The 20,934-nt window shown below is 35.7% G+C and overlaps 1 protein-coding gene across 2 annotated transcripts in view; it reads left to right on the forward strand.

The window, feature by feature from the left end:
• UBE2Q2 (ubiquitin conjugating enzyme E2 Q2) overlaps window positions 1-20,934 on the forward strand; it is a 66,046-nt gene that overhangs the window by 18,261 nt on the left and 26,851 nt on the right. For both annotated transcript variants that reach the window (XR_006203421.1, XM_042941299.1), the window contains exons 4-8: window positions 5,945-6,001; window positions 9,543-9,683; window positions 12,579-12,663; window positions 14,082-14,142; window positions 14,904-14,994. Coding sequence is in view for 1 of the 2 variants with exons in the window: in XM_042941299.1 (XP_042797233.1) it covers window positions 5,945-6,001; window positions 9,543-9,683; window positions 12,579-12,663; window positions 14,082-14,142; window positions 14,904-14,994 (435 nt within the window). In the remaining variant the exon portion in view is untranslated. The remainder of the gene's footprint in view (window positions 1-5,944; window positions 6,002-9,542; window positions 9,684-12,578; window positions 12,664-14,081; window positions 14,143-14,903; window positions 14,995-20,934) is intronic.

Raw genomic sequence — 20,934 nt, forward strand, 5'->3', positions numbered from 1 at the left:
CCACCCCCCACCCCCTGCCCTGTTGCTGGACACTAAGTATGGATGGGTCTTTTTCCTAAGTGGACTCCTTAATCTTTCTCCTTGGTTAAGTGTGCTTGTATTTTTTTCTGTGATAACTTTCTCCTTTCCATTTTCTTTATTCATTTTCGGAATGCCTACTAATGGGATTTTAGACCTCTTTACTTGAGTCCTTGTATCTTTTATATTGTCTCCATATTCTGTCTCTATCTTTTAATTTAAAATTCTGGAAGTTTTTTCTTTTCAGATATGAAAAGTTTATCTTTTCAAATATATTTTTGAATATATTATTTGGACAGCAAAACTTTTTGGCTTTGATTTATTGCTGCTTAACCAGTTACCCCGAACTTAGTTTATTCTGTTTCTTACAATTGTGTGGGTTGATTAGGCTTAGCTGGACAGTTGTTTTTTTTTTTTTTTTTTTCTGCTGGCTTCACTTGCACAGTCAGATAGTGGCTGGGACTGGTAGTCATTTGGAAACATGACTGCTCTGGAATGTCCAGAATGGCTTTTTAACTCATATGTGTGGTACCTTGGTATTTCTTCACCCAGATCTTTTCTCATGGCATCTCATCCTCTTCTTGGATGGACCCTTTCTTTTGGCTTCTCTTTATTCATGAAGGTAGTCAGAATTTTTAATTTTTGGCTTCCAAGAGCACAAAAGTAGAAGCTGTCAGGCCTTTTTAAGGCTTAGATATGGAATTGGCCCAGTGTCATTTCTACCACATTTATTGGTTAAAGCAAGTCATGGGACCAGCCCAGATTGGCTTTGGGAGGGGACCAGATAAGGGGATGAATGCTAGGGATGTGGTTCATTGGAGGTCCTCTCCAATGATATATCATAAATTCTAAGAGCTTTTTCTTGTTCTCTGATGATTCTTTATTCATAGCATTTTATTTCTGATTTATAGTTGTATTCATAAGTGTCCTTAAGGAGCCACCCTTAAGGTAAGCTACCCTTAACCTCTCCCTCTCTACCATCTCTATTTTCTCTTTAATAAGTTTTTTTTTTTTTTCTAGTTCATCTTGGTCTTAATTTTTCTTTTTGAAGACTTTCCTCAAATATCTATTTATTCTATATTGCTCATTCATATTTCTGTTTTTTTTTCCTCCCTTTCTTATTCATATATTCCTTTAGAGAGATACTAAAAAGATGACTGAGAGTTCTTTGTGGCCAAGACTTGTCAACTGATAGCTTTTTAGGAGGAATTTAAAGGGATTTCCAACCCCACTTCCCCAGCCCTGTATTTCCTGGTATAATAATAAATGTCAGCTGGAATTGGTTTATTTGGTTTGTTTGGATATGAAACCTTCTAATCTCCTGCTTAAGGTAGATATGTTTGCCTGGGTTCTGCTTAAGGACATAAGGGGGAGCAGTGTGTTTGGGGATTGGACAATATGTTCTGGGTATAGGCTTTTGGTTAATCTGTTTTCTGGCTTATTCATTACTCCTGCTGTCCAGGTTACTGGGTGTCTTAGAGTCTTGAGTCTCTCCAGCGTGCTCTGGGACAAATTAGCCTCCTATAATCCCCTAACCTATTTTACTTGTTTGCTCCATTAATTACTATTCTTCCATGTATTGTCATATGCTAGTATGAGTGAATTCTTTACTGCTGGTAGCCCCACTTCCTTTTTTGTTATCATTGTGTATTTATATAGGGTTTATTCACTATAATTTTAGTGGAGACTTAGGAAAGAGAGAAAATGGGAGAAATATGTTATGTTCTATGTTCAATTTTCTCTCTGTGGAATGTCTGCACCTTAGGTTTCTCACTTAACAATACATTATGGACACAGTGTATGTAGATCTACCTTGTTTTTTCATGATTGTGCATATAATTCTATGTAGAGATATAATTTGTGAATTGTGTGAAGAAATTTACTAGTTGTGAATCATCCTTGTATTCATAATAAATACTCAGCACCTGCATAGGTGGCAGCCAGAGGGACATGATGGATATGATAATACTTTATTTTTGGCTTTTTCTACTTTAAGTGCAGTTGTAATATACTTCTTTTTATTTGTTTCTTTTTAGGCTCTTGTGTTTCATTTCAGTATCAAGGTTATGTAGTCTTGTAAGATGACTTGGTAAGCTTTGTGTGTTTTTTTCTAAGATCGAGGGCAGTTTAAATAAAATTTTCAGCAGGGTCCAGTTTTGCCTCTCATGAGGCCTCTGGAAACATCCAGAGTTAATTTTGGTTGTCACAACTGGTTGGGTGGGGGTGCTGTTGGCATTTTGTGGGAAGAAGGATGTTCCTAAATGTGCTACAATGTCAGGTCAGTCGTGCATGACGAAGAATTATCTAGCACCAATTATCAGTACTTCCAAAGTTGAGAAACCCTGGTTTAAATGAAAATCTGAGCCTGATCCATGTTTTTCCGTGTATTAGTTTTCATATTTTCCATTCCTTTAGTCAGTTTTAGTAATTTTAGATTCTAAAAAAATGATGACTTCATTTATACTTTTGAATCTATGGTTATGAAGCTCTTTTCATTTCTAAAGTTGTTTTCTTTATCGTTGATTACTTTCCAGAAGCTTGTCTGTTTTATTGGTCTTTTGAAAGAATCAGTCCTTTTATTTTTTTAAATCTAATTTTCTTTATTTTTGTGTGAGTCTTAGCTCTCCTTTTGCTTCTCTAGTTTATTGGATCATTGTGATTTAAATTGCTTTTTTAACAAAAGTATACATTTTCTTAGCGCTATTTGATTTCATTGCATAAGTTTTAAAATGTAGTGTATTTATTTTCTAAATAGTTTGTATTTCCTGAGTGGTTTGATTCCATCTTTTGTCCATAAGTTTAGTGTAATAGTTACAGTGAATACCTGGGAATGACCACCCAGTCCCCACCCATGTGAAGAAACAGACTATTGCTAGCACTAGAAACCTTTTGGAGGCTCCTTCCAGATAATCATTCCCTTCTATGCTAATCTTTTCCTTTTCTCTAGTTTTATCATCTACATGTACCTTTCTGAACAATGTGGTTTACTGTTGCCTGTTTTTAAGCTTCATGTTAAGAGTCATATGTGTTCTTTCATGTCTGTCTTTTGCTTAACATTGTGTTTTGAATTTATTCATATTATGTGTAGCTGGAGTTCTTTTTCATTTCAGTATTTCATTGTTTGAATACACCATAACATTTTTATCCATTGGAGTTGATTCCAGCTTGCTATTAGGAATAGTGCTACCCCAAGGGATACAGGAGTACTGATGCATAGGGGCACTTGTACCCCAATGTTTATAGCAGCACTTTCAACAATAGCCAAATTATGGAAAGAGCCTAAATGTCCATCAACTGATGAATGGATAAAGAAGTTGTGGTTTATATACACAATGGAATACTACGTGGCAATGAGAAAGAATGAAATATGGCCTTTTGTAGCAACGTGGATGGAACTGGAGAGTGTGATGCTAAGTGAAATAAGCCATACAGAGAAAGACAGATACCATATGGTTTCACTCTTATGTGGATCCTGAGAAACTTAACAGAAACCCATGGGGGAGGGGAAGAAAAAAAAAAAAAAGAGGTTAGAGTGGAAGAGAGCCAAAGCATAAGAGACTCTTAAAAGCTGAGAACAAACTGAGGGTTGATGGGGGGTGAGAGGGAGGGGAGGGTGGGTGATGGGTATTGAGAAGGGCACCTTTTGGGATGAGCACTGGGTGTTGTATGGAAACCAATTTGACAATAAACTTCATATATTGAAAAAAAAATAAAAGCAATAGTGCTACCATGTTCATTCTTCTCTATATTCGTGGGACACCTGTGCAAGCATTTTTCTGGGCACATACTTAGAAGTTGGATTACTGGGACATGAGGGTCAATTTCTTCTTAAGAGTTCTTTAGAAAAAATTTTTTAACATTCTTAGGTGGCTTTTGGACTATTTTTAGTTTTTCTCTTGTCAGAGAATATGGCTTCCCAGCTGAATTATCAACAATTGCCTCAACTTAACCATTGGTGTGATTATGTCTTTGCTTATTGCCGTTTCTTGTATTCCATGGTTGCTTCCCACCTCCAAAAATATATCCCTGAATCATGTCCTCTGTTTTTATTTCTAGAAAGGATTTCTGGGAATGTATATGGAGAGTGTTCCTTGAATACTCAGTATCTGTTTTTATTATTTATTCAACACCTACCTATCTGACTCTGTGTAAAGTACTCTATATAGGTGCTGAGAATACAGAGGTGAAAGAAACACAGGAATCGTGCCTGTCCTGATGGAACTACATACACAATTCTAAGTTCATAATTGAGTGTCTTCTAGGTTCTTTACACTTTTATCTTCCAGGATTTATTGCTGCAGGTGAAAATCCTGATGCCTGATTCTTCTTTTTCTATAATTTTTCTTTTCGGACATTGGTAGGTGTTTTTTGTTTTTTTTTAACTGTGAAGTACAGAATTTTACTTTTCAATATTCCTTTGGGGCATTCACAGCCACTTCATATCTGAGGTCTTTCTTTAGCTTGACAGCCTTTGTCTCTTATTTCTTTCCCTCAGTCTTACAGATGAATATTAATTCTCTGTATTCCTATCTCCCATTTCCCTTAACTCTTCTTTTTCTGTACCCCTTCCTCTCCCATCCCCTGTATCCTTTTTCTCCATTGTTCTAAAGCAATGTCACAACTTGGTCATCTTGTTCATCTTTTTTTTTTTTTCTTTTTTTTCTTTTCCTGATAGAATCTTTTTGATTTCCTAGAATTGCCTTTTCCTTTGCACAGAAATTTTTTTATATTTTGTGGATGTAATACCTTCTCAAGTATTGCTAAAGATTCCAATTAGATTTTTTTGTTTTATTTTCTTCATTAATAATGCTTCAGGTCACCTGTTCTGTTTGTTCAACTTGGTGCTTCCCCCCCCGATTGCTGGTTTTCTTCAAATATCTGGCAATACTTGGCTGTCTGCATAGATGAGGCATACCATTGATCATTGTCAATGGTTGATGTGACTGTCCTCCGCAATTGTCACTCTTTTCTGCTATGGCCTCCTCCCCCGCTGACTTGTACACCTATGCTCTGCCTATGACATGGGAATGGGGAGGTTCTGGCAGGCAGACTTTTCAACTCCTCTGAGTAAAAGGAAAAGGTGATTTTGCTGCTGTGTTGAGTTATATTTTTTAAAATGTGCCTTTCTCTCTGGCTCTGATACCCACACTTAAGAGGCCATCAAGTTAGGCCTCTTAAACAATAAATTTGTTCCAGCTGTAGTTGGAACAAATACAGCAAGTATTTCTGGAAAGAAAGAAAAATCGTCCTAACTTTATCCACTGTATTGTAGACAACTGTGCTCTGGTTTAGAAAAGTTGTCTTTTTGAGCTCTGCGAAAACTAGTTATGAAGGTCCTTCCTTAAACCCCATCAGGTTCCTTGTGAATGAGTGGCAAATTGTGTCTTGTAGAGAAGTATTCTGTGATAAATGACATGTAAAAAAGAAAAGTGGCTCTATAGTAAAATGGTGATCATTTTATAATTTTTAGTTTTGTGAAAGGTCGACTTCTTTATAACTAACACATTTGACCTTTTAAAATATAAGTTAAAAAGGTAGCTGTTTTAAGGAAACCAAAGTTTGGGATATTTATTTTAAGTGGAAGAAGTCAGTAGCTTTAACCTTATGTACATAGCCATATGAGTAAAATGTTTTCTTTAGAATGTTTCAGAATTTTCTGAAGTTTTGCTTTATAATTGACTAATTGCCTTTGTTTATTCCCAAAGCATCTATTAAGTTGAATTGTTCAAAATTTGTTTCTTTTTAAAAAACTGATAAATATTATTTGTCACATCAAACCTGGATTTAAAAGTAAATGTTCAACTTTAATGAGTTCTTTTAGTGGAATTCTAGTGACAGATGAATGATAGCTTGTCCCTAAAGTCTTCTAAGGTACTCAGTGTGTGCTTATTCTGTGTAGCCCTAGCAAATTCTTTTTCCTTTTCAGAATGGGACAACAGAAGAAGTAACTTCAGAAGAAGAGGAAGAAGAAGAGATGGCTGAAGTAGGTGTTTTATCTAAAAAATCACATTTTATAAATACTAAATCTTCATTTTTGAACATTTTTAATAATTCTCTAATCTCCTTTATAAGCCTTTGTTAATGTGGAATAATGCAAAGCACATGGTATTTGAAATTGAGTGTAATTTCTAAAGTCAGCTTTTAGCTTTAATTAATGATAACACTTTAATGGTTTTAAGCAAATCACTTATCTGATGTCTTTGGATTTGATTTCCTAACAAATAAAAGCTCTTATTAACATTTAGCATTAAAATAATATTTGTGTTTAATAGTAATCAATACTTAACCTGTACTTGGTTATTTTTAGGAAGAGGAACTATTAAGTTTTAAAAATTCTGAATTTATGGGGGTCTACGTGGCTCAGTCAGTTAAGCATCCGACTTTGGCTCAGGTCATGATCTCCACAGCTTGTGAGTTCGATCCCCATATTGGGCTCGCTGCTTTCAGCCTGTCCACGCAGAACCCAATTCAGATCCTCTGCCCCCTCTATCTGCCCCTCTCCCGCTTGCACTCTCCCCCAAAATAAATATTATAGAAAAAAAAATTCTGAATTTGAGCGTTTGAGAACATTTCAGGGACTACTCACTAGAAGTAGTAAAGCTACCTCCTGTTGAAAAATCATCTAAGAATTTCGTAGGGCAAATTCTAAGACTTTGACTTTAGACCAGTTTAATTGCCACTCACGGATACAATTTTAGAGGTTTTCCAGCTCTGAGGCTTTGTGTTTAAATGCAGACTTCAGAGTGGAGATCTAGGTTTCTACATTGACCACATAAAAGGTATTTGAGTTCCACAGTCTTGATTTTAAAATATCTTTTCCATTTTGGATCTTAGAGTTAATTCAAGTTACTACCTTCTTTTCTTGATTTGGAAAATCTTAAATGTAAAATACACTTCTTAGAATGCCTTAAAACTAAAGAAGTAGTTGTGGGTTTGTTTTGTCAGTGTGGGAGCAAAATAATCCTTAACGTCTAATTTGTAATTTGTGTGACTTTTTAGGGATAGAGTTAAATGTTAAAAGCATTTCATGTTTTTAAGCCTTTTCCATGGGTTCAGTGTACAATGAAGTAGACATTCAAAAGTTTATGTACTTTTCATTTTTCCCTTCAAAATGATATAAAGAAGGGACAGCAGCATTTAGGGAAAGAAATCTAGAAAGACAGGAGCCTGGACTTCAAAGATGTCAGATTAAGATAGGTGAATAGAAGATAATCTAGGTAACTAAAATAATATGGTAAAAAGTCCCAAGCAGCCTTGGGCGTGGTGTGTTTAGGTGCATTGAAGCTGTCTTTTTGGGAGATTAAGATTGATGTGTTGGAGTCATGGAAGGAAAGCAAGGTTGACTAGCAAAGCAGATGGCTTAAAAGTCTTGAATTGGAAACAAATATGTTTATCTTTGGTGTGACTATTGAGAAAAAGGCCTTACACAGAAAAAGGTGTGCTGAGAACATTGTTCTATAAAGATAATCCACACAGAACAGAATTCATCATTAATACTCAAGTGGAGAAGATTTATGGATAGGAATGTGGCTGAGTTTTGAAGTTTTAGGAGGAGATACAGACTAAGGACATTTGTGAGAACTCTGAAGAAAATAAGTGTGGGATGGAACAAAGGTGTAAACCTTTCATGGGGAGGGAGCTCTATGAAACATGGAGTCATGGACAGGGTCTGAATAAGAAAGGAATATAATAATAGGGGTTGAAGAGATGAGAGTCTAAGAAAAAGACCGCCGAGTCTGGATGGAGGTGATCTTTAGTCTGGTCTACAAATCACAATGAGTTAGTTTGGTTAAAAAATGGCGATAGTGGGGCACCTGGGTGTCATAGTTGGTTAAGTGTCAGACTCTTAATTTCCACTTAGGTCATGATCTCACGGTTTGTGGGTTTTGAGCCCCAAGCCCAAGCCCCGAGTCGGGCCTCGGGCTGACAATGTGGACAGCACCTGCTTGGGATTCTCTCTCTCTCTGCCTCTCCCCAGCATTTATGCACTCTTTCTTCATCCCCCCCAAAATAAATAAACTTAAAAAAAATGGAGATAGTAAGTATCAACTACTCCTTTAGAGATTTTGATGATTGAAGTAGAGAAGATAATAGAAAAAGGTTACGATTTTAAAAGTTCTGCATAGATTTAAGAATAGATGATATGGGAAAGGAGGGAGGAGAGTGATGTAGTGATCAAAGATGTTAACCAAGGGATATAACACAAATTCTTATCTAACTTTTTCCTAATTACAAAAATCAGTAGGTGCTTACTGTAGAAAACTTGGAAAAGAAGGAAAAGCACTAAATATCTCTAGAAATAACTATTGTTATTTCAGTTATGTCCTAATCTCTTTTTTTCTGTGTTTATTTTAGTATAATTGAGATTTATATTCAGTTTTTCATTTTTTTTTTTAGTTTATTTGAGAGAGAAAGCATGAGCAAGGGAGGGGCAGAGAGAGAATCCCAAGAAGGCTCCGTGCTACAAGCCTGACACAGGGCTTGATCCCACAAACTGTGGGATCGTGACCTGAGCTGAAATCAACAGTTGGGTAGCCTGACTGAGCCAGCCAGGCGCCCCATATATATTCAGTTTTGTGTGCTTTTTGCATTGCGTTATTTTTTCCATTTAGTATGTTTTTTTAACCTAATGTGTTCAAATTATGATTTCAACATAATTGACATAAAATAAAATAATGAACTCTTTGTTTTTCTCACGGAGTCTTCCAAATCTGGTGTGGACTATATACTTAAGGCACATCTCAATTCAGACTGGCCACATTTCAAGTGCTCAGCAGCCACAAGAAACAAGAGACTGCCCTGTTGGACAGCACAGCTCTAACTAGCGTGAGCTGTATGGTCACCCAGGGGTGTCCAGTCCCCCAGCTCACCCCTGGTCTGGAGCAAGGCCAGAGCAGCAGCCAGAAGCAACAGGTGGAGCCTGAGCACAGAACCTGGTACCCACAGTGGCCAGCCTGGCTCATTCACCTTGCCACTGCCCCCACAGAGCCAGGGATTGGTGCACTGCCATCCTCACTGCCCTTTTGTTTCATTATTGATAAAGAAGAAACAATTATGCTATGTTGACATTTTAATGGTCTTATATTTCATGAAATTGAGGTACCTGCTCTGATATTTTTGCACATGCAGTTTTGTGGAGTGGTTTGTAGCTATAAAGTTTAAATAGGCATCTTTATGCCTAAGTCAATGTTCACATTTTAAATTAGTCCCTTATAGTAGATTTCTAGAAGTCGATTACTGGAACAAAGTATAAAAATAAGGTTCTTGATACCTAATGCTAAACTGTTGCAAAAGTTTCTTTTAATAGGAGATTTATTTAGAAAGAGTTATGGCTTTATAAAAGTATTAAATATGCTTAGATTCTAGCTCTGAAAATGTAGGATATAAAAAGATGGAAACTTCTGGATTGAATGTGAAGGTTTTTTTCCCTTTTCCATTCATTTTTTTCTGTTCTTTGTTGAGTCAAGAGTAATTTAACTTTTGGCATAAGCTTCAATAAGCTAATATTTTTCTTATCTTTGTAGGATATAGAAGACTTGGATCACTATGAGATGAAGGAAGAAGAGCCTATTAGTGGAAAAAAGTCAGAGGATGAAGGAATTGAAAAAGAAAATTTGGCAATATTAGAGAAAATTAGGAAGACCCAAAGGCAAGACCATCTCAATGTAAGTGTTTGCAAATATCTAAAATCTATACTTTTGGGATTAAGTAATTATAGGTAGTAATATAAAACAGGGCAATTCATTAAGCTACCAGTCTAAGCTACCCTCCTCCACCCTTGCCTGTGTTGTGGATTCAGCCATGTTTTGTTGCCCTAGTGGGTTGTTGTTGTTGAAGTTTCTTATCTGTTGATAGCTCTCTACCATGTTCATCTGCTTTTTACATGTTGGAATTAACCTGCTGTTCACTGTATATACCCACTTTCCAGCCTGTTTATACTGCTTCCCCTTCTACCATGAGATCTGTATTTAAATTTAGTGTTTTCTACAAATAGAGTACAATTTAGATTCTTTTCCACAGAGCTTCCATCTGGTCTATCCTGCTCTAACCAAACCAAAAGTTTTTTTTTTTTTTCTTTCTTTTGACTTAACATCTCTTTTATGTGAAGTGGCATGGGGTATGGAGCGAATGAATGCTGAGTTTGGTAATAAACACAGCTGTGTGGCTTCAGTTTCCTCCACTCTAGAATATAGATAATACATACCTTTTGGATGATTACTGAGTAGAATAAATGAGAATGATACATTAAAATACCCAAAGTAGGAAAACATAGGAGAGTCTAGCCATTTGTCTCAACAGTTATTTCTTACTTCTTTGTATTAGAGCTGTTTATCAAACCCAAGACATCTATCTCAGAAGGACCTTTTTCTTAGGCACAGGTTCTCAAAAACAGGGAATGAATTATGTGGGGAAATGCCAAGTATTATAAGCAGATGAATTACTCGCTCTCCTTCAGTCTTACACTATTAAATTTAATTGGCAAATTTTTATTTTTATTTATTTTTATTTATTTTTTAGAGAGCAAAGAAATTTAGCTCAACTCTTCATTATTTTTTTAAACAGTTTGTGCCATTTAAATTAAGATTACTGTACTTTCTGTATCTTGTGATTGCTTTTAGTTTGTATATTATAATCAAAACAACTACAGATTGTTTAATGTTTTCACATGAGAGACACTAAGCTAAGTACTTTAAACTTTATAAACCTTCCCATTCAACCTTTTATAGCCACTTCTAAAATAGTCTTCTTATTCTATGGGTGTGAAACTAGGGTTTAAACCAGTTAAGTAATGTAGGAAATAACTTTGTGAACCTGATTGCTACCCATTCCGCAAGGTGTAGTACAGCCATTAACATTTAAATTTTACATGATCAGTGTATTTTTTTAAACTAAGGTGTTCTAAATGTTTGTCTTATGAGAAGTAGTTGCATTCCTAGTTAGTCTTCGGATAACATATTGGTGCAGTTTCATTTTTAGAGAAATCCCAACATGGAAAAGAACTGAAACTAGTTGCAGGTGAACATGTTATTTCTCAGTTTCTTAATAATGTAAAGTAGACCTTCAGTATAACATTCTTGCTTATAATCAGACTAATGAAACTGTGTTAGTTGATAGTCTAAAATGGTAAGGGCCTTCTAGTATGTTCAAAATTTGCTTCTGACCCAACATTCTTATTAAAATCAAAAAAAGAATGGCCAAAATCAGGAACACTGACAATGCTAAATGCTGAGGAGACTGTGAAGCAACAGGAACTCTCACTCATTGCTGATGGGAATGTAAAATGATACAGCCACTTTTGAAGACAGTCTGGCGGATTCTTATAACACTGAACATAATTTTTACCATACATTCCAGCAGTTTCAGTCTTTGGTATTTACCCAAATGAATTGAAGACTTCTGTCCAGACAAAAACCTCAATACTGGATGTTTATAGCAGCTTTATTCATAATTGCCAAAACTTGGAAGCAACTAGGATATCCTTCAGTAGGTTAATGGATAAACCGTGGTACATCCAGACAATATGAAATATTATTCCCTGCTAAAAAAAAAAAGAAATGAGTTGTCAAACCATGAAAAGACATGGAGAGTTTTTAAATCCATATTACTAAGTGAAAGAAGCCAATCTGATGAAAGGCTGCATAACTGTATGTTTCCAACTGTGTGATATTTTGGAAAAGGCAACACTGTGGAGACCATAAAAAAGATCAGTGCTTGCCAGAGGTGGGGTGGAGAGATAAATAGGCAAAGCGCAGAGGATTTTTAAGGGCAATGAAAATACTGTGATACTGTAGTGATGGATATGTGGTGTTATACATTTTCCAAACCTATATAGTATACAACACCAGAAGTGAACCTTCAGGTAAATTATGGATTTTGATGATATTGATGTGTCCATGGATTCATCAATTTAAGAAATGTACCTTCTGGGGGTGCCTGGGTGGCTCAGTCAGGTGAGTGTCCGGCTTTTGATTTCGGCTCAGGTCATGATCTCATGGTTGTGAGACTGAGCCCTGTGTCAGCATCTGCACTCGCAGCGCAGAGTTTGCTTGATATTCTCTCTCTCCCTCTTTCTCTCTCTCTCAAAATAAATAAACTTAAAAAAATATATACCTTCTGGTGAGGGAAATTGATAATAAGGGAGACTATGCATTGTGGGGGCAGTTACATGGGAAATCTCTGGACCTTTCTTTAAAGTTTGCTGTGATCCTAAAAGTGCTCTAAAAAATAAAATCTTAAAAAAAATTAATATTTTAAAAAATCAATACAATTTGAAATAGGTTTATACTGACTTCTAGGCTACTGCAGGAGCCATGGTGATCTAGACAGGTTGGTTAGACTTTTTTTTTTTTAAATCATAAATGAGCCAGACTTGTCCCCCAATTTTATATTCCTGTTGAAACTTTATAATCCTCAATTTAATTAAGCTTCTTTGAGTTTTTAAAATGTTGAGTTGTGATCTATTTTTATAAATCTCATTGTAAACTTTCAGGCTTATATACCTGAAATCTTCAGTTATTGGACTCTGTAGATCCTGGTAAACAGCAGTTTTTCTGTTTCAGGGTGCAGTATCTGGGTCTGTGCAAGCTTCAGATAGGCTAATGAAAGAGCTCAGGGACATATACAGATCACAGAGTTATAAAGCAGGTAAGGACCCCTGGGTGTCTGCTCCGTTGTCCTTATGCTGTTTTTAAGTTTCAAATAGTAAACTTCAGTTCTCATAATATAACTGGACAGGCACAGAAACGGTTATGAACTTTATTTTAGGGATTTTAAATGCAGATTTAATCAAGTTATCAAAAGATGTGGAAGGTAGAATAAGAGGAGTTTACTTGTTCAGATTTTTGAAAATTGTTTTTATGGATACCTCAAAAATTTTTTTGTCTTCTTGCTAACAAGGATTAATTCATAGATGATTTTTATCTTCTAGGAATATTACAAGTAATATCTGCTTTGGAAAGTAAACAAGAAAATATTATATGAACAAAGAACTATTGCCAAGTTGATTTTTATGAATTTTTGTTCCTTTTTTTTTTTTTTTTTTTTTTAACCACATAATCAACTTTTATTGTAGAGGTTGTTATGGCATATCTTTAAAAGAATAGGTGATTTTGGTTTGGTTTTGTTTTTGGCCTTTTTTCCCCCTTCATTTCAAAGTTTGAGTGTTCTTTCTTACAGAATAAGACTTAAATACTGTGGAACCTCTCCACTTGAAATAAGAATCCCCTATGTTGTTATTGAGATTCTAACAATATTAAATAAGGGAAAGAGCCAACCTTATAATATGTTTGAAAAAGTAGCTTTGTGATCCATTCAGAAATTCTTAGAGTGATCAAATCTAAATCATTAGAGCTTACATAAAAACAAAAAACAAGCAAAAAAAATTTCTGCTTTAGAATCCAAGGTAAGCAGAACTTGCTTCGGAGTTATTAGAAGTTCTGGCATCCTGTTTTTCTTCCGATATGTCTAAAAGTTTATCTGTAGAAACCTGATCAAGTATAGTTAAATATTTGAATATGGGTTTATTTTTAAATGTTAAATAATTACTTGTTTGCTACAGCATTGTTTGTAGTAGCAAATTAAAAATTAATAATCAGATATAGGGTGGAATTGGTTAAATTATGGTATATCCATGAAACAAATTTCTATAGTTATTTAAAGATTGACAGTAGACTTCTTACATACTAAGTTGGAAAGATGCCCCAGAAAGTTGAAGAAAGTTTATAAAACTATATAGAGGGATTTCATTTTTATAGAAATAATTGCATGTGTATAGAAGAAGAATCTTAAAGTACACATGATTTTTGCATAGTTTTCCCCCTCCTATTCACAGTTAATGGTAAACAGTTTCTCAGCTCCTTAAAGAATCCTCTTCATTGATGGCTTTAATTATGTATTGAGAGTATAAGATACTCAGCTCAATGGCAAAATACTTACAATATAGCTTATTCTATGTTTTAGTAGCAAAATTTCTAGATTTTGATGGTTATTTAGTGTATCCATTTATACCGAAGTCGTATGTATAAGATCAAATAGAGTAATTTACATGGCCTATATCTTTACAGGGATTTATTCAGTGGAACTCATAAATGACAGTTTATATGACTGGCATGTTAAACTGCAGAAGTAAGTGACTCTTATATGCTAACCCAGTCTTCGTAATGATAGACTTTCACAATGGAGACTTTTTCCCCCTTAATTTGATAACCTCTAAAATATGGTTTTTACTTAGAATTTTAGGCTGTGTTTCTGTAGAACTAGTTCTCAGGTTGTTAAAATGAGCTGTTTCTTAGGCTTAAATAAGTAAAGTGAGAAAGAGGAAGGAGAAGAAGGACTAGCTATGGGATAAAGTGTTTCATGGAGTTAGATAATTGGGAACTATAGAAACAAAAGTGAATTTAATAACCTGATTGACTGTGATATCCAGTTTGTATTTGAAATGAGGAATTTGAGTAGGCCCTAATGTGTAGAAACAGTTGTAGACAAATTTAGATTTTGTTAGTGATTTCAGTTTTTCTGGTCTTGTCCATGGTAATTTTCTTTCCTTGAATCCCTTGGCTAATAATAATACAATTTTAGAGAAGCAGATTATTTTTTTTTTGAGTTCTTAAGGAAATTTATGTACATATGACTTTCCTTTAGAATGACTGCTAACTTGGAATCCCCTTATGGGAATGGATTTAGAATACTGTGATCTTTTTGGACATTTAATCTCAAGGAGTTGAAAGCTATTGCAGTTTATTTTTCCAGGGACCATAGAGCAAGTTTATGTTTGAAACTTACCCTAGGGGTTCTGTTTAGCTCTTGAACTGGTTCATTTTTGTGGTTAGTAAGAAAAAATCTTTGGACTTTTTATTTTAATTGGTTTTTTGTTATGTAATTCTTAGGGTCGACCCTGATAGTCCTTTGCACAGTGATCTTCAGATCTTAAAAGAAAAAGAAGGCATAGAATATATTTTGCTTAACTTCTCTTTTAAGGTAAGAAAATTTTAAGGGGACTCGATATACTTCTAATGGAAATGTATATTTTTATAATTGCTTTGGGAAAACACGTAGGGATTATTTGGTAACATAGAAGGTATTCATTCCTTGTGGCTCAGGAATTTTCATGTATGTACCCTGCGAGAGATGAGCACTTAGGTACTCAAATTGTTCAGAGCAGTGTTGTTTATAATAGCCCCAAACAGAAAATAACCCAAGTGTCTGTTTCAGTAGAATGGAAAACTGTGGTATTCATATAAAAAGGAATAGAGCTATGTGCAAAACGATGGGTGAACCTTAAACCCAATGTTCAGCAAAAGAAGCCAGACCCCAAAACAAGTCTTGTACAATTTCGTTTATATTGGGCTCAAAAATAGGTAAAACTAAATTGCTTAGGGCATGCCTTCTCAGTGGAGACAGTATCCCCACCAATGGGGTGAAAACTGGTTCCTTGGAGTGAAAAAAATCTTAGATATACACTGGTCTGTGGCCTTTTAAGGGGCCATATTATATAAACTGTTAACACAGTATATCTGTGGTGGGGGATAGATTCAGAAAAAAAAAATTCTAAAAAGCCTTTTTGGTGGAGCAGAAATTAAAAGAAGGTTGAATAATGCAGATTTATGGATTCAAACTTAGGTAATTACTATCAAGGAAAGCAAAGATGTGATTACCATACAGTTGAGGATAGGGAGTAAATCTAGGTGAGAGGGATGGAGTTGTAAGCTGAAAGAGACATCTGGGGACTTCCTGGATATTGGCTCTAGTCTGTTTTTTGACCAGGGCTGTGGTTACATGGATGCCTATTTTATAATATATTACAGCATACTTTTATATGTTACATACTTTCTGAATTTATGTGTTATATTTAATACCTTTTCTTTAAATGGTAAGAATAAAGGGTAAAGAATAGCAATAGAATTTAGATAAAATGTAATGATTTAATATGGATAAATAAGTGTAGTAGTTTTAAATCTTTCGTTTCAAAAAAACCCTAGGAAATATATTTCTAAGGAGCTATATTTGAATTATATAGAGCTTCTATTTGCTGTGTTCTTTTAAATTTGGAAAGAAATTTACAGACATATATTTTTTCCATTTCAGTTAGGTAGACTTCAGTGCATTAGGGCTATAGAGGGGCTATAGAAGGCTTGAGGACATGGAAGCATCTAAAATATAATTCCTGCAAGAGCCTGCAGTCTTCCTAGGGAGAAATCTGTGATGAAGGCTGTACTGCTTTGGAGACCATGATGAAGAGTCTGGGATCTTAACCTTTAGACAGTAAAGAACCAGTCAGTACAGGTTTTTAGGTAGGGGAATGATTGATCTGTTAGGCTTTTTATTATTATTATTTTAAACAGTTATCATGTCTTCAGCATCAGATAGGGTTTGGATTGGAGAGAGTAGATACCTGGGAGACTAGTTGGGACTTTAAATTTAATCTGGGCAAGGGGTAATGAAGGATGATGGTGGTAGGAATAGGTGAGAGTAGAGGGATAATGAGGGGTTTTGAAGGAAGAAGCAAAGATCTGAAAGAATATACTTGCAAAAAGTAATTTTTTTTGAAAACTTTTTACGTAGCTTTTGTGTGTTATATTTTGGGGGATATATCTTCATTTATGATTGAACTTTCTTCAAATAACTCAAATTCTATATTTTCCCTCAATTTTGTTATTATAGAAACTTTTATGATTGTCAATTGGGTTGTCTTCTAGAGAGTGAATCTGGTATATATTTACTGAAGTTGCTAATGACTGTATTTTTACTGATTCATAAGGTGAAAAAATAAACCAGGACAGTAGCATTTTTTTTCTTTCAATTTTTAAAAATGTTTATTTTTGAGAGAGAGAGAGAGAGAGAGATCATGACCTGAGCCTAAGTCAGATGCTTAACCGACTGAGCCGTGCAGGTACCCCCCTTTTTAAAAAATTCTGTATGCAAAATGTTTTAACCTGAACAATCTATAAACAATCGTATTAAATCATATGCCCAGGTGTCCAACACCAAGCTTAAGAAATAGAATCTTATAGGGGCACTAGGATGGCTCAGTTGGTTAAGTGTTGACTTTGGCTCATGGTTCATGAGTTCGAGCCCGCCCTGCCCTCATCCTGCTCTCTGCTGTCAATGCAGAGCCTACTTCAGATCCTCTGTTTCCCTTTCTCTCTGCCCCTCCCCTGCTGGCTCCTGTGCGCGTGCGCTCTCTCTCCCAAAAATAAAAGCATTTAAAAAAAAAAAAGAAAGAAAACCTTATACCTGAAACTAATGTAAGTTATGTCAATTATGTTAAAAAAAAAATTCAGGTCTATGTCTTTTCTTCTTCTTAAGCAGTATCTTTTGAAAGTCCTCTGTGTGTTCTTTCCTTCTCACTTCCTCCTGGAGAGGTGTTTTTAAGGGAATATGAAATCTTGACCACTAAACTGAAAGATTTGTGGCTGTACTTAATGTTTTCATGGTATTTTCCTGCTCTAGGTAGAACTTAAGGGAGGGGACAATCTGGGAGGTAAATGGCTGAAATTTGTTGGATTTGTCTTTCTGGACCATGGCTCTTGATACCAGAAACAAGGGCCTTGTGAGGCCTGAAATATTTTCTTTTCTTTTCCTTTTTTTTTTTTTTCCTAATGTTTAATTATTTTCAAGAGACAGAGAGACAGAGTGTGAGCAAGGGAGGATCAGAGAGAGAAGGAGACAATCTGAAGCAGTCTCCAGGCTCCAGGCTTCAGCATAGAGCCCGACATGGGGCTCCAACCATGAGATCATGACCTGAGCTGAAGTTGGACGCTTTAACCAACTGAGCCACCCAGGAGCCCCAAGGCCTGAATTATTTCTTAAGAGGCCTGGGAAGAATGTGATTGCTCTGAACTAAGTGACATTGGCAAACTGAATTGCCAAGTTATTAGTATCAGGATTCACAGACTTGGAAGGATAGCAGGTATTATCCAGAAAGAAGGATTTATAAGAAGGAGCATGAACAGTATTTATGTCCATGCCTCAGATGTCCATGGTGACAACTTGAAAGTCATGAGTAATAAGAAAATGGAACTTGAGATATAACAACACAAGGTTGGGGATGGGGCAGGAGAGAAAATGGGGACCAATTAGATTTGTCAGCAATGTGGCAAATCTTTTGTGCTGTGCTTTTAAGGGAGTGGTGGTCTGGTTTTTAAAACCATATCTAAATCACTCAGCTGAATTCTGGGGTACTACTTTAAGAAGGGTTTATTTAGACAAATATGAATTCATTTAGAGAATAGCAGCAAGGATTTGAAAGAGATTTTTATGTCCTAAGATAGCTGGGCAAATTGTGGATTTGGAGAGAAGAACATAGGGGCTCATGAGAGTTTGTCCTCAACTATTTAAAGGGCTATGTATGTGTAAACTTTAGTTTGATTTTGTTTTTGATTGACGGCTTATTAATTTGGTATTTTGATTTTTGTTTTGATTAACATGACATTAGAACTAGTAAGTCAAACTGTAAACAGGTGATTTTTCAAGTGATAACTATTGTGGAGCCATCTGGTGACAGTCTTTCGAGGAGAGAATGCTCCCTGGAGCACCTGGGTGGCTCTGTTGGTTGAGTATCTGACTCTTGGTTTCATCAAAGGTCATGATCTCACAGTTCATGGGATTGAGCCCTGTGTTGGGCCCTGTGCTGGTAGCATGGAGCCTGCTTGGGATTCTCTCTCTCCCTTTCTGTTTGCCTGCCCCGCCCCTCCCCACCCCCCTCCACTTGTACTCTCTCTCTCAAAATAAATTAAAAAAAAAAAAATAGAATGTTCCTTATCATTAAAAATATGTTGGAAAAGGGCACCTGGGTGGCTTAATTGGTTAAGCGTCTGACTTTGGCTAAGGTCATGATCTCACGGGTTGTGGTTTCAGGCACCACATTAGGCTGTGTGCTGACAGCTCAGAGCCTGGAACCCACTTTAGATTCTGTGTCTTCCTCTCTTTCTGCCTCTCCCCCGCTAGCGCTCTCTCTCTCTCTCTGTCTCTCTCTCTCTCTCTCTCTGTCTCTCTCTCTCTCAAAAATAAATAAAACTTAAAAAAAAAGAATATGTTGGAAGGCCAAGATACTGAATTGGAAACTTTGTGAGATCCTTGTAAACCTTGAGATTCTCAGTTCGTGAGTTAGTATACCAAGATAACTCAAATTTCTATTTTACGTCATCCTCAACCTCTCTGCTGTAATCCTGCAAGGAACTCTTATTTCTGTAAAATATTAATTACTGAGTTCCATGGTACAGAGTTCATGGAATAGTCCCTAGGTTTTGATGTGAAGGAGTTACTCTGAATGAAGAATTACTTAAAATGAAAGTAGTTCTCACTGCCACATAATCAATTTAAAAAGCTTTATCATTTGGGAACACATATTTAAAGATCTAAAAAATAGATTAAATGAAATTGTACTTGAACCAAGCTTTGTGTCCGTGCCTTTCATTATGTCTATTAAACTGTAGATAAATGGTGAGGTACTTATTTGGAAGTAGATTATAATAATTATTAGGTTGATATCTTGTGTGGGTAGATTCTCCCTTGAAGTAGAAATCTAAGATTATCTGTTTTAGCCACCAGAAGTGTGCTTTTTGTCTTCCTCTCCTATTAGGATTGAATTTTCATAGTTCGTATGTTCCTTAGAATCTTATTTGAGGATGGGTGGAAGTAGGGAGTTAAAAGTAAGTTACTGGACTTAATGCTGCTTATTCTTGCAGTTAAAACTGTATTTTTGTGTTCCTTGGAAATAACTGAACAAGACAAATGTTTGTTTAGCCTCTTTACCCTCAAATTGGTTTAAGAGACAATTAGTTCCTTCCTTTTATTAGATCATAAAATTGGAGATAATTTCTCTTAGACATCCTGTCATATCTTTATTAGAGGCAGTATGCTTTTTCCTTACCCCATTGCTGTAGGAAAATGAGGGGCAGCCTTTTTGGCTTTCTGGCTACCCAGAGATTGACCTCTAATGCTCTTGGCCACCTCAGCTACTGTTGTTGTTTAAGTTCATTAAGAGAAAAAGCTCTTGTTCTTCTGGAAAGCTGTTTCCAGGACTGATAATTTGAAAAAAAGAATTGTACTTGGTAGCCTGAAAATCAGCTAAGGTTTCTTTTCTCTCATCTTCTCTTCATACGTTTTTTATCAAGTCTGCTGATCTTTGTCATTTAATTAGAGCAATTAGTCTATTTGCATATAATGTTATTACTGATATTGGGGTTTAAATCTTCTGTCTCATAAGTGCTTTCTATTTGTACTTGTTATTCTATGTTCCTTTTTCTCATTCTTTTGATTTTTTTTTAAATTACTCCAGTTTCTCTCCTCTTTCAGCTTCATGCATACGTGTTCTCTTACTTTTCTTTACTCCCTTACAATTACAATGTATATCCTTGTCTAATATAAATTTGTTAATTTATATTTTATTTTTCCTTATCAATGCAGAGACTTAGAACATGGATTCCCGGCCAAACATGTGCTGTCATGCATTTTCTGTACTTCCCTAAAAACTGCACATTGTTGGGGCGCCTGGGTGGCTCAGTCGGTTGGGCTTCCGACTTCAGCTCAGGTCACGATCTCACGTTCAGTGAGTTCGAGCCCCGCGTCGGGCTCTGGGCTGATGGCTCAGAGCCTGGAGCCTGCTTCCGATTCTGTGTCTCCCTCTCTCTCTGCCCCTCCCCAGTTCATGCTGTGTCTCTCTCTGTCTCAAAAATAAATAAAAAACGTTAAAAAAATTAAAAAAAAAAAAAAAAAAACTGCACATTGTTATATAATTAATCAATATTCATTTAGATCTATGTGCATATTTGTTCCTTTCATGGTCTTTAGTCTCCACATTTCCATCTAGGATCATGCTTCTCCTGCCTGAAGAATATCCTTTAACATTTCCTTGTGTCTGCTGACAGGAAAATAACTTTAGTGTGAATTAATTTTTGGAAAGTATTTGTATTGGGT

The sequence above is a fragment of the Panthera leo genome, chromosome B3 (assembly GCF_018350215.1).
Source record: "Panthera leo isolate Ple1 chromosome B3, P.leo_Ple1_pat1.1, whole genome shotgun sequence".
Lineage (NCBI taxonomy): Eukaryota > Metazoa > Chordata > Mammalia > Carnivora > Felidae > Panthera > Panthera leo.